The 12,869-nt window shown below is 43.1% G+C and overlaps 1 protein-coding gene across 7 annotated transcripts in view; it reads right to left on the bottom strand.

Annotated features, from left to right (window-relative positions):
- The window catches only part of PARN (poly(A)-specific ribonuclease), a 238,436-nt gene that overhangs the window by 212,786 nt on the left and 12,781 nt on the right, over positions 1-12,869 (bottom strand). For all 7 annotated transcript variants that reach the window (XR_014145349.1, XR_004072584.2, XM_081819997.1 and 4 more), the window contains exons 7-12: positions 12,046-12,211; positions 10,370-10,435; positions 9,641-9,679; positions 8,046-8,088; positions 6,939-7,019; positions 2,799-2,855 (exon numbers count right to left, since the gene is read on the bottom strand). Coding sequence is in view for 5 of the 7 variants with exons in the window: in XM_081819997.1 (XP_081676123.1) it covers positions 2,799-2,855; positions 6,939-7,019; positions 8,046-8,088; positions 9,641-9,679; positions 10,370-10,435; positions 12,046-12,211 (452 nt within the window). In the remaining 2 variants the exon portion in view is untranslated. The remainder of the gene's footprint in view (positions 1-2,798; positions 2,856-6,938; positions 7,020-8,045; positions 8,089-9,640; positions 9,680-10,369; positions 10,436-12,045; positions 12,212-12,869) is intronic.

The raw sequence follows: 12,869 nt of genomic DNA, 5'->3' as shown, positions 1-12,869 counted from the left end.
TGAAGGGCTCAAAAAAGTAACTGAAAAGGCTAAGTACCTTGAACTGTCAATAATTTGTGAACGGGCTCCAAATATCTATTCTAGGAGTGTATTCCTTAAAACAACTCATTGATTTTTAAAAGACATATCTGTGACAACACTGAAAGGTAAAAATAATTAATTTCTAATTCTATCAAACAATGAATTCTCATTCCCTTCACATCTATGTCAAAATTGAGGGGGCATGTTCTTAAATACAATTTCCAATGCAATTTATCGCTTTTCTACCAACTGAAGTATAATATGTGTTCAGTAAATCACTCCATTGTGATAGAAAATAAACTACCAAAATGGAGCATCGACTTAGATTTAGCCAGCCAGGTGACACCATTTTTAACAGAAAGCATCTGGTCATCACAGTGGAGCTTTTGACTGTGTCCCAGTACATCCTCAGAGTGATACTTCTTGACTCATAGGGCTAAACGTAATTCTTAGAAATAAATTGTTCTATACGAAATCTTCCAAATCCAACAGACAAGCTGTCCTTTTGGCTCGGTAACACCACAGTAGTACCCAGTGCCAGATCTGGGTTTCTAAAAATCATTATCCAATAAAAGGAACCAGGGCTCCTTGGAGAACTCATGGATTCTAGAACTGAGGCAGGGAAAATACAACATGAGTCTGAACAGCTTGTGATGCCAAAGAATGAGGAGGTGCTCAAAAAAGGGTGGGGGCCGGGGCACCACGGGGCTCAGTCGGTTAAGCATGTGACTCTTGATTTTGGCTCAGGTCATGATCTCAGGGTTGTGGGATCAAGCCCTGCATCAGGCTCTGTACTTTGGCACAGAGTCTGCTTGTCCCTCTCCCTCTGCTCCTCCCCCGCTCGTGTTCTCTCTCTCTCTCAAATAAATAAAATCTTTAAAAACAAAAAAAAAAACACTGAGATTATAATAGACAACGAAAGACGGCCCAGACTGCTGAAGACTAAGGAAAAGAAACAAGTAAATGCAACGTGGGGTCCTGGAAAGAACCATGAACTCAGTGGGGAAAGTGATGCTGTTGAGGTAAGGCCTACAGTTTGGTTCATAACATCATACCAGTATTCACCTCCTGGTTCAGATAACCACATGGTTATATGAGGCATCAGCAGAAGGTAGCGAGGTGAGGGATCAGTGGAAACTCTGTACTATTTCTGTGACTGCTGTGAGTGTAAAATTAGTATAACATAAGTTTTTTAACATACAGGAAACACAGATTTACTACAAAGAGTGGCAGGGAAAGAATGTGATGTGATATAAATATTTAAGAGTACTGAGTATTCACCGGCTTTATAGAGCTTGACTCTGTGTTTTTAAGGTATGTGACTTCTAAATTTTAAATGTCTGGGTCACTGATAAAGGGGACTTGTCTTCGTAGTATGCTCTGTGTCATTAACTACCAACGGTCAGCAGCATGTTGTAAATTATTCTGTAGCAGACAGACAACAGGGAGATGGACACAGCCAGCTACGGCATCTGGGTATGAACCAGGCAAACAGACCCAACTATCGGGATGGCCACAAGAGAGCTCAAAGCCAAGTGATGCCCCACAGGTCTATATTTCAGGGCTGGCCTCAGTCAATTCAACCACTTCTCTGAAGTCTGCTGGCTAAGTGTGGATGATATAAGCAAATGTGACCAGAAATTCCTCCTTGCTTCTCTGGATACCTGTCTTAGCATTCATGAACAGACTCTCTTGCCTTTGTTTCTCTCCAGACTCATCCGACTTTCTATCCCGTTCTGGTTACCTCACTGACTTCTTTCACAGGGCTCTGTAACTTGCTGTTCATCCCCAGTGGAGGACAGTGGCATGCCCCCTCTCAAGTGCTCCTGTTCTCACAAGCCTGCACTTGGAGGAACAAAGAGGGGATCTCTACGGCCTTAAAGTGTCCTGGGTGCAAAGCTCAGCACCTAAGCGACAAGACAAGATGATTCCTTCTCCAGGGGAGATAATTCCTTCTCCCATGGCCAGCTACTCTAGGAACAGAAAGTCTTAGCCTCCAGGCTATTGAGCATCCCAGCAAGCTGTCTGACTTGGCTGTGTAATCCACGAAACCACCAGCAGCCTGGCCCAATTTATCTACGCCAAGACATGGAGGCCTCTTTTCCAACGGGACTTAGAAAACAAGCAAAAATGTCCGCCATACCAATCACGGAATGCTCTAGCATATTTACACAAAAGGTCAACACATTTTAAAACTTATCAAATATCACAAAGGCTATCACACACAATTCAGTTACAGTTATGCAGAAGAACTCAACACAATTATTTTTGTCCTCTAGACTCTTCTAATTATGGAACAGAACACCCTCAGTCAGATACCTGATTATTTCTCCCCATACTCCTTACTTGCCTTTTCCAGTTCTTAATGGTTTTGAGAATAATAAAAGTAAGTTTCATGTAGCCATATAAGGAAATCATAGTATAACCTTCCTATGCGTTGTACAAGAACCTTTTTTTTTTTTTTTAATTTTTTTTTATTTTTAGGTAATCTCTACACCCAGCGTGGGGCTCGAACTCACAACCCTAAGATCAAGAGTCACATGCTCTACCGGCTGAGCCAGCCAGGCGCCCCCACAAGAAAACCTTCTGGAAAATGGTGTGGATCCAATCGGCAATTATGATGTCACTGAGCGCATTATAACCAAAGTCTCTCTCCATACCAGGTAAACATTCTACACGTGACCAAATGGGTAGTTGGCAATGATGACTAAGCATTTCACCTTAAATGTCATGTTCAGGAATCTAGCTGAAAAAAAGAAAAAGCCTGGTTCACTTACCGAATTGGCAATGGCATGAATGACTCTAGAAAATCCCACAGCATCATTCAGTTCTTCCTGATTTAGAGAAACAAACCAAGAAAACTACTGACGTACACATATTCCTTATCTGAATCGGTTAAAATGTAGCCCCCAAAAACACTTTAGTGTTATATTGAGTTAGATAGCTTTAGTTTCCCTGTTCTGTCTCCATGATCCCAAAGAACTGCGTCTGACATAACTTATGTACACACCTTTCTTCTGTTTTAGAACGTGGAATTAGCAAGTCCCAAACTATTCAATAGTTACTAAAATAATGGCACCTAGGGTTTACCTATCACTTCAAATCATTTGTTGAAATTTCCAAGTCCAGCAAATGGCCTTAAAAATACAAACTTTTCAAAGCTGCCACCTGCTGGCCAAATTCAATACTGCATTAAATTCTGAGGAAGCCCATCTAGCAGCTGACTGATTGATCAAATCAAGCATTCTCATAATTTCTGGCTTTTTTCCTTGTCAAATGCATTTTTGTACATTTGGAGCATAGCATTCTGAGACTTAGCCCCACCCAGTTTCTTCTCTCCTTTCCTCCCAATGATGTCTGAATAGGCTCAATTTCTCTCCTATCTTGATACCCCATCCTCAGTGCTAAGCTGGATGCACCTGCTGCCCCTTCCTGTCTCATCATAGCTACATTACTCGAGGCTTCTCTCCGTTCACTCGCTCCTTGCAGCCCTCTCTCTGGCCTCACCCCCACTGAAACTGCTCATCTCTTTAAACTACTCCCAAGGCTAACAAGTGATGGCGGGGATATGGAGAAACTGGAACACTTGTGCCCTGTTGGTGGGAATGTAAAGTGGTTCAGTCGCTATGGAAAACAGTATGGCAGTTCCCCAAAAAAGTAAATATAGAATTTCCACACGATCCAGCAATTTCACTTCTGGGTATATACCCAAAAGAACTGAAAGCAAGGACTCCAAGAGATATTTGCACACCCATGATCATAACAGCATTATTCACAAGAACCAAAAGGCAGAAGCAACCCAGTGTCCATGACAGATGGATGAAGAACATGTAGTCTCTACAGACAATGGACTACAGACAAGAGACTACTATTCAGCTCTAAAAGGAAGGGAATTCTGACACCTGCTACAACACGGGTAAACCTGGAGGGCATTATGCTGAGTGAAATAAACCAGTCACAAAAAGACTAATGCTGCACAATTCCACTTACATGAGGCACCCAGAGTAGTCAGACCCACAGAGACAGAAAGTAGAAGGGGAGTTGCCAGGGGCTGGGGTGCAGACAGGGAGTTTGTGTCTAATGAGATGAGAACAGTGACAAGGATGGATGATGTGGCTACACAACAAGGTGAAAGCACTTAATCCTACAGAACTGTACACTTGGAAACAGGAGAGTAAATTTTCTGTTATGTGTATTTTGCCACAATTAAAATTTCTTTTTAATTTTTAAAAATGTTTTTTAAAAACTTCATAACCCTATGTTTTAATGACATTTTTAGTACTTTCTCCCAGATAGACTGGTAACTCTTAGATAGGAAAGCCACGAATCATTCGTTCTGGGACGCCTGGGTGGCTTAGTTGGTTAAGCATCTGCCTTCGGCTCAGGTCGTGATCCCGGGGTCCTGGGATCCATCCCCACGTCAGGCTCCCTGCTCAGTGAGGAGTCTGCTTCTCCCTCTGCTCCTCCCCCCGCTCAGTGCTCACTCTCTCACGCTCTCTCTCAAATAAATAAATAAATCGTTTGTTCTGACACCCTCTGCACCTACCATAATGCTGGAATATACGGTGAGTATGCTACAAATGGTGAATAACTAATTCGACCCTAATTCCTATACCAAAGTGTTCATTGTTCCTTGTGACCAGAGGTCTTTGTCAGGTGGATAAACAGCTGAATTCCTGGAATGATGACTGCTGTGCTGGGGTCCCTGCTAAATATCCCAGTTCCCTTGGTTCTTAGATTTCTATCTTGTTCTCCTCTGTCCTCTGGGTTGGAATTCTAGCTCTCAAAACTGTTACTAAACTTCTACTGCAACACTTAAAAATAATTATTATTATCATTTAAAAAAAAAAAAAAAAAGGACTCCCAAGGCTAAACCCAGTGGCCACATCTCCATCTTTATCCGTAACTTCTCCTCTGTTGACATTCCCCTCTTTGAACATTCTCTTCCCTTGGCTGCTGGTCACAAGACTCTCCGGGTACATTCTTCTACTTCTGCTTATCATTTAAATGCCAGATCCCTCAGGAACCTACCCCAGACCATCTTATCTTCATTCTTCGGCACACGGTGGATGCTCCAGCCCAGTCCTGGTTCTCCCCACCAACGACAGCCACACCTAGCCCTCACCTCACCTTCTCTCCTGCGCTCCAGAAGGACAAACCTGCCTACAGGACACCCACCCGTGGACGCCCCAAGACATCTAAAACGTCACCGGGTCAAAAACAGAAGGTAACATCCTTCTCCACTTTGAGGGGACAGCTGTGCCATGGTGCCCTGGTGACCTTGCATGTATCCACACAGACCACATGGGCAAAGGCCTGAGTCACGACCCATCTCTGTGTCGGTGGAACACCCCGGGAAGAGTGGGTGGGAGGCAGAGGCTTGTGAGGGGCTGCTTTGAGGCCCTCTCCTGCCTGCCTCCCTCTTTCTCCTGGGAGGCTGTCATGAGGGATTCTCCCTGCCTCCCAGGTTCTGATGAGGCAGGGGGCTTTCTGCCCACCCTCCTTTGCAGAATACAGCTAGAGCACAGAAAAGTGCTCAGCCGCGGTCCAGAACTGGCTCCTTGGTAATGGGATAGCCACAACTCACACAGTAGTCCCCAGGCCCCTTTGGCTTCAGTGCTGTCTTTTTGGTGGGTGGGACCACATGCAGCTGGTACCTCTGGCTGATCTTCCTTCTCTACTGAAGCAAGAAACTGTCTCAGTTCAGCAGTGGCTTTTTGCATCCTTAATGATTAGACCAGTCAGATGTGGTCCTGCCTTATGCATGTGTGAGCTCTTGGCCTCCTCCACCTGTCCCCCCAATTGGCTTTAAAATCACTCTGGGCCACCCCATCTGACACCAGTCTACCCACTTGCTCAAATTTCTAGCTTGAGTATCTTTCTTTTCTCCCTTCCACTTTCACCACCCACACCCAATCCCAAATTCCACTGAGTCTACCTTTTTTTTTTTTCAAAGATTTTTATTTATCTGAGACAGAGAGACAGTGAGAGAGGAAACACAAGCAGGGGGAGTGCGAGAGGGAGAAGCAGGCTTCCATGGGGCAGGGAGCCCAATGCAGGGTTTGATCCCAGGACCCTGGGACCATGACCTGAGCCAAAGGCAGACGCTTAACGCCTGAGCCACCCAGGCGCCCCCACTGAGTCTACCTTCTAAACATCTCCAGGGTCCACCTAAATTGCTATTCAGTATCCTATTCCAGCTCACCGACATCTCACAGATTACTCCACAGCCTAACTGGTCTCCCTGCCTCCGGTCCTCCTCACTGGAATCCACTCTCCAGACAGCAACCAGGGTGATGCTCTGACAATGCAAATACCACCATGTCATCCTAATCTGTCGAATCACAGGTTCCAGTTTGTTTTAGGAAGACCAGCAACTGTGCCCGAGGCTAAACACAGCAGTATTAGCTAATGGGCATGCGGTTCAGGGACACACAATCTGAATGATGACCAAGAATACATTTTTTTAGAGGCTGACTCACATAGATGATTCACATGTCAGACTCACTTTGGTGGCTATGTCTAAATTCTTTTTTTTTTTTTTAAGATTTTATTTATTTATTTGAGAGAGAGAATGAGATAGAGAGAACATGAGAGGGGGGAGGGTCAAAGGGAGAAGCAGACTCCCTGCTGAACAGGGAGCCTGATGCGGGACTCGATCCCGGGACTCCAGGATCATGACCTGAGCCGAAGGCAGTCGCTTAACCAACTGAGCCACCCAGGCGCCCCTATGTCTAAATTCTTAACCTTAAGTTTCCCTTGTTTTGTTCTAGGTGTTTCTGCCAATTCAGTGCTGCTATGTTAAGACACTATTCATTACACTGAATGTGACACAGGATCTACAAACATGCAGGAAGGCCTACATCAGTACCAAGCTGCCATTTCTCACCCAAAAGACATGAACATAACTCAGTCACCTGTTCCTTAGCAAGTTTCTGCTGCTCCCTCCTCTTACGCTCTTCTTCATCTACTTTGCTGATGACGATGTAGCGCTCTTTCTGAAAGATATAAAGGAGATGTACAACTTTCCAGAAGCAACCTGACTTCAAACAACTCAGATTCTGCTACCATTCAAAGTTATATGTTTTACCAACGCAGCCTTTCATGGGCTAACCCGCTGAGAGTATTTTGAAATGCCGTGAAAACTGAGTTGGCGTGTTACAAACCAAAATTCTGCCTCTGCGCATGCGCGACATTTGCTCATGGTTTATTAATTCACCCCAACAGAGGTCACTTCAAAGTATCAACAGACTATGAGAATAAGACACTTCCCACGATGAACACTAAGAAGTTATGCTGCATGTGAACGTGAATTTCTAAACAATTGGCTTTAAAATAAAATTTCCGTATCCTATTTAATTGACATAAGAAAAAAATCCTGGCTTTCCTGGTAATGTGTCAGAAAGCCAGTCCCTTCCTTCTCATATATTCCATTTTGTATCAGTTAAGCACATCACATCCTATGTCCAAGTTTGAGATTTATCTTCTAGCAAGATTTTTTAATTTACTTCATCTCTTATTTCATCAGACATCCGACTTAAGAGCAACAACGAAATCCTAAAATTCTGAAATTTTGCTAACAGAGCCCACCATCAGCCTCCCATTACCCACCACGGGTCCAACAGCACACCTCAGGAATACATGCCATAGCGATACTCATGCCCCAGAGTCTATCATTTAATTTCACGTGCCTGCCAACAGGAAGCCATTTTTTTCATGCAGAGCACTACAGCTTTCTGCCATAATCAGAATGCATACTAACATTTGCATACTTTCAAGTTTACAAAGCATGTTCATGCCCGCTGACACACTTGATCACCACAAAACAGCTGTGAAACAGGCACAGACCATCACTGTCAGGCTCATCCCCAGAGTACAAATGAGGAAGATGAGGCTTCCAGAGGTGAAGTGACTTGCCCAAGGTCACCCAGCTCACAAGAAGCAGAGCCACGAGTCAATCCTGACTCTCAGCATGTTCAATGTATCATTGCATGGGTTTGGCTCTGGATAGTTCTTGGGGTTACCTTTTCAGTTTCTAAAGTGTCAACGTGAATGCCTTTGGGATACCTAAAGAAGAGAGACACAACAGGACATCACTAGATGAGACAATGACAGCTAAAACCCTAGGTATTTTCAAAGCAAGTCTATAGCGATAATTCAGTAAGTTTTATTAAATATAAAATAACTATTACAATGAATACTTTATAGTAAGTCTAATCCATAATATTTCAGCTCCCAAAGGCTTCCCTGTATCTGCTTTTAAAAGGCAGGAGTGTAACTGATTTCAAATTAATTTTTTAGGACATAGGCATCTACTGAGATGTCATGGATCACCTAATACAGTCAGCTCATTACCACACAGTCAAATCTTGCTTCCAAATATAGTAACATTTACTTCCTAAGTGAAATTGTGAAGGTCATTTTAAATGGTATGGGCATACATAGAAGAGGTTTGAGAAAAGTAACTCTGCTGTAATTTGGCATGGTAGCTTGCGACAGCCAAGGAGAAGAATCTGGAACCCACATGGAGTACAGTGCAAGGGTAACATGACAGGAAAGGAGCCTAGTCAGAGGACAATGGCCCTTTTCCTGTTTTGTTCAAAGTAAATTCCAAGTACGTATCACTGGTAGATTCTAATGGGAGAACAAGAGCCCCAACATCAAATACAAACATCCAACTGCTCAACAATGATGTTCAATTTTTGGGCTAGAGAGCCACTTGAAAATACAGAGATAGGGTGCCTGGGTGGCTCAGTCAGTTAAGTGTCCGACTCTTGATTTCGGCTCAGGTCATGATCTCAAGGTCATGAGATCAAGCCCTGCGTCGGGCTCCATGCTCAGCGTGGAATCTGCTTGAGATTCTCTCCCTCACCCTCTGCCCCTCTGCACCACCCCCTCACGTGCACACTCATACACTCTCTCTGTCTCTCAAAAAAAAAAAAAAAAAGGGGGGGGTGAAAATACATAGAACTCAATGGAAACACCTCCAGAAAAATACATGCACAAAATTATGGATGTGATTTCAGGGGATTCAGAGACCCCCTGAAACCCACCCATGGTCCACCCCTGCTTTAGAAAGAGCATTCATCTAGGTATTTTCTAGATCTTAAAACCCCATCTGGGGGCGCCTGGGTGGCTCAGTCGTTAAGCGTCTGCCTTCGGCTCGGGTCATGGTCCCGGGGTCCTGGGATCGAGCCCCACATCGGGCTCCCTGCTCCGCGAGAAGCCTGCTTCTCCCTCTCCCACTCCCCCTGCTTGTGTTGTGTCTCTCTCTGTCAAATAAATAAAATCTTTAAAAAAAAAAAAAAACCCATCTGTATCATGTACCTTCAAAGAACACTATACATACAGAACTTAATGGACTTAAGGCCAAAGTGACAATTAAAAGAAAATTTTAAAGGCTTAAAAGCACCTGCTAAGAAATAACAGAAAATTAGTGGGTATTTAAGGAACTTAACAAGTAGGGGAAGTAGCACAATAAAGCACTGCCCAAGAGCATGGTATGGTCAAATCACCAAAAGCTGCAGAATCTCAAAAGTGCAAAGAGAGCTAAAAGATTGTATTTAGTTTTAAATCCTGGGTCCCTCACAGAGTTCTCACATATAATATAAACACTTACTTCCAGCTCAAAGTCTGATAAATTAGTTTTCTTTGGAACCTATAAAAACAAAAGAGAAGGTACTGATTTGGGCTCATTAAAAGAAAACCCTAACCGATCAAGCACTGGTTGGGGAAATACATTTAATTTTTAAAAGCAACTCCATGAGAAGTGACGGGTAATACGCAAACAAAATACAGGAGGGACGTGTGAGGTGGCAGGATCCCTCATCACTCGTCCTCATCAGAATCTTCTTTAATATTATTATACCGCATTTATCCAAGAGGTAAAAGTTCTTGTCCAATCACAGTATCACTTCCTGTGACTGTCCAATGACTCTGAAGTAGACACATGCATTAAAACACTTTTGTGAAGCTAGTCACAAAGTAAAAGGGAAGTAAGGTGTTTGAGTCACTGCCTCTTTGAGACACTTTTGTTTTTTACTGCAGAGAGAAATTAAAAGGATAGAGGCAGCCTGACGGTGAATTCTTCCCTTTAAGCCTTCATGTATTAAGCACTCTCCGAGGCTAAAGTAATTATGCCACTCTGGAGCGTAACTTATAGCCAAAGATGCACAAGGGTTTTCTCCCCTCCAGGATAGGACAAACTGTTCATTCTGTCTCAATATACCATGGTCCCCACTGTGTTAATGCTCAAGTTAGTGCTTACATCATACAAATAATAACAAGACTATGAATGTGTGTTTCAAAGACCAAAATGGAGCACATGAGAATATTCAGGGCAACTAACCCAGTACATGGCTCTAAATCCAAGTTCTTGTTTTCTTCACTTTGTAATAAATCTTCTATTTTCTCTCTGAGGAATTAGAATGAAAACATCACCATCAATATCTTTAAGGAAGGAAGTCATCAACCAACAGAATAATCATACTCAGAAGCAAACTGACTATAAGAACATAGGACAATGTAACTGTACCCAATCAGGTTATAAGTTTTTAGCTACACTTAAAAGTTACACGTGGTTACACATAAAAATACTTTATTGGGGGGGCGCTTGGGGGGCGCAGTTGGTCAAGCATCTAACTCTTGGTCTCGCGCAGGTCTTGATCTCAGGGTTGTGAGATCAAGCCCTGGTGGGGCTCCCTGCTCTGCTCGGAGTCTGCTTGAGATTCTCTCTCCCTCTCCCTCTGCTCCTCCTGCTCATGATCTCTCTCTCTCCCTCTTTCTGGCTCTAAAACTAAATAAATAAATCTTTTTAAAACATACATTATTTGAACATATTCTTTTTGTTCTTGTTATTCATGAATTAGGAAACTTCTCAAGGATTCATCAATACAAGCGATTTAAATTTTTACTTTTCTAGGGGAGGGGGAGTACGGGGTTGGGCAAAATGGGTGAAGGGGAGAGGGAGATATAGGCCTCCAGTTATGAAATAAGTAAGTCGCAGGGGTGGGGGGATGGGATAACTGGGTGATGGACATGAAGGAGGGCACGTGATGTAATGAGCACTGGGTATAAGACTGATGAATCACTGAACTCTACCTCTGAAACCAATAATACATTGTATGTTAATTAAATTTAAATTAAAAAAGAAACAATAAAACCAAAAAAAATGAAGTAAGTAAGTCACAGGAATAAAAAGCAGAGCATTAGGAATACCATCAACGGCACTGTAATAGTGAAGTAATGGGACAGATGGGAGCTACACTTGTGAACACAGCATAATGTATAAACCTGTCAAATGACTATGTTTTACACCTGAAACTCATGTAACATTGTGTGTCAACTATACTCAAGTAAAATTAAGTCACTAATTAATTTTTACTTTTCTAGTAAAGCAGTTTACCAAAAACTCAGGAAAACCAGACACTCCTTCAGTGGCCTGTGTGCTAGTCAGAAACTTCATTCAAAAAACAAAATAAAACAAAACAAAAATGTGGATGTGTTGCAAATATCTGGATGGGCCTGTTTCATTCCTCTGCCTTCAGGGAAACTGGACAGTGTTTATGGGGCCCTTGATCCATGCAAGAGGTATGTGCACTGGCTGAGTCTCTTGCATAGGACACATGGGAAGTCTAAGTACAGTACACAGAATTCTATTTTACAATGTGCTGTGATTACACAAATTCAGGTATGACAAAGTGAAATCCTGCCATTCACCCTATCACAACTGCGTGCGCTGTGTGTGTACAGCTCAAGGTTAAAATACAGATGTCAGGGGCGCCTGGGTGGTTCGGTTGGGCGTCTGCCTTTGGCTCGGATCACGATCTCAGGTCCCTGGGATCGAATCCCACGTCGGGGTCCCTGCTCAGCGGAGAGTCTGCTTCTCTCTCTCCCTCTGCCCCTCCCCACCATTCGTGCTTTCTCTCAAATAAATAAATAAAATGTTAAAAAAAAATACAGATGTCAGTTCGGCCCCAACATACATTTACATAATGCACATTTGGTTTCAGTTTTGGAACTTACACCACTTGGTCAATAAACTTCTTCTGGTCCTCAGGAATTGTCACAGGACATTTTGAAGTGTTTGGTGATACATAAGACAGAGTTCCTGCGCCATTGGACTGCAGACGTTTTTCATCATAATGCTCTCTTAATTGTCTTTCTTCTTCCTGATTTAAATATGGAATTCCTAAATGTAATTTTAAAAAGAATGCATTAGCAGAAGTAACTTAGCATAAAAATTTTAACATAAAAATTCTTGAACAAACCAGTGAATCTGAAACACTCAGGAAAGACTGAACATATGTAACCATACCCCAAAAAATCAACAGAAAAAGCAAATGATTTTGAAATACATCTGTCTGTTCATTCACTCCCATCATTCATTCTTCTTTCAACAAATGCTTATTTGGCACTTCCACTGGGCCAGGCACTGTATCGGCCACAAGGTGTCTAACCATGAACAAAGGAGACACATCCTACTCTGTGGTGAAGGGAACGACTTCCGACCAGATGATCAGAGAAGGTCACTTCAAGGGAAGACCCAAAGAATGAAGCAGGCCGGCAAAAAGCCAGGGGAGGAGTATTTCAGGCGAGGGAACAAGTATAAATGTGCAGAGGGGGACACGTGGGTGGCTCAGTCGCTAAGCGTCTGCCTTCGGCTCAGGTCATGATCTCGGGGTCCTGGGATCGAGCCCCACGTCGGGCTCCCTGCTCGGCGGGAGGCCTGCTTCTCCCTCTCCCACTGCCCCTGCTTGTGTTGCCTCTCTCGCTGTGCCTCTCTCTGTCAAATGAATAAATAAAATCTTTTTTAAAATAAATAAATAAATAAAAAATAAATGTGCAGA

This window comes from Leptonychotes weddellii, chromosome 5, assembly GCF_054177405.1.
Source record: "Leptonychotes weddellii isolate Sample4059 chromosome 5, ASM5417740v2, whole genome shotgun sequence".
Taxonomy (NCBI): Eukaryota; Metazoa; Chordata; class Mammalia; order Carnivora; family Phocidae; genus Leptonychotes; species Leptonychotes weddellii.
The sequence above is the reverse complement of the archived record's forward strand: the minus strand, read 5'-3'. Positions and strand labels throughout refer to the sequence as shown.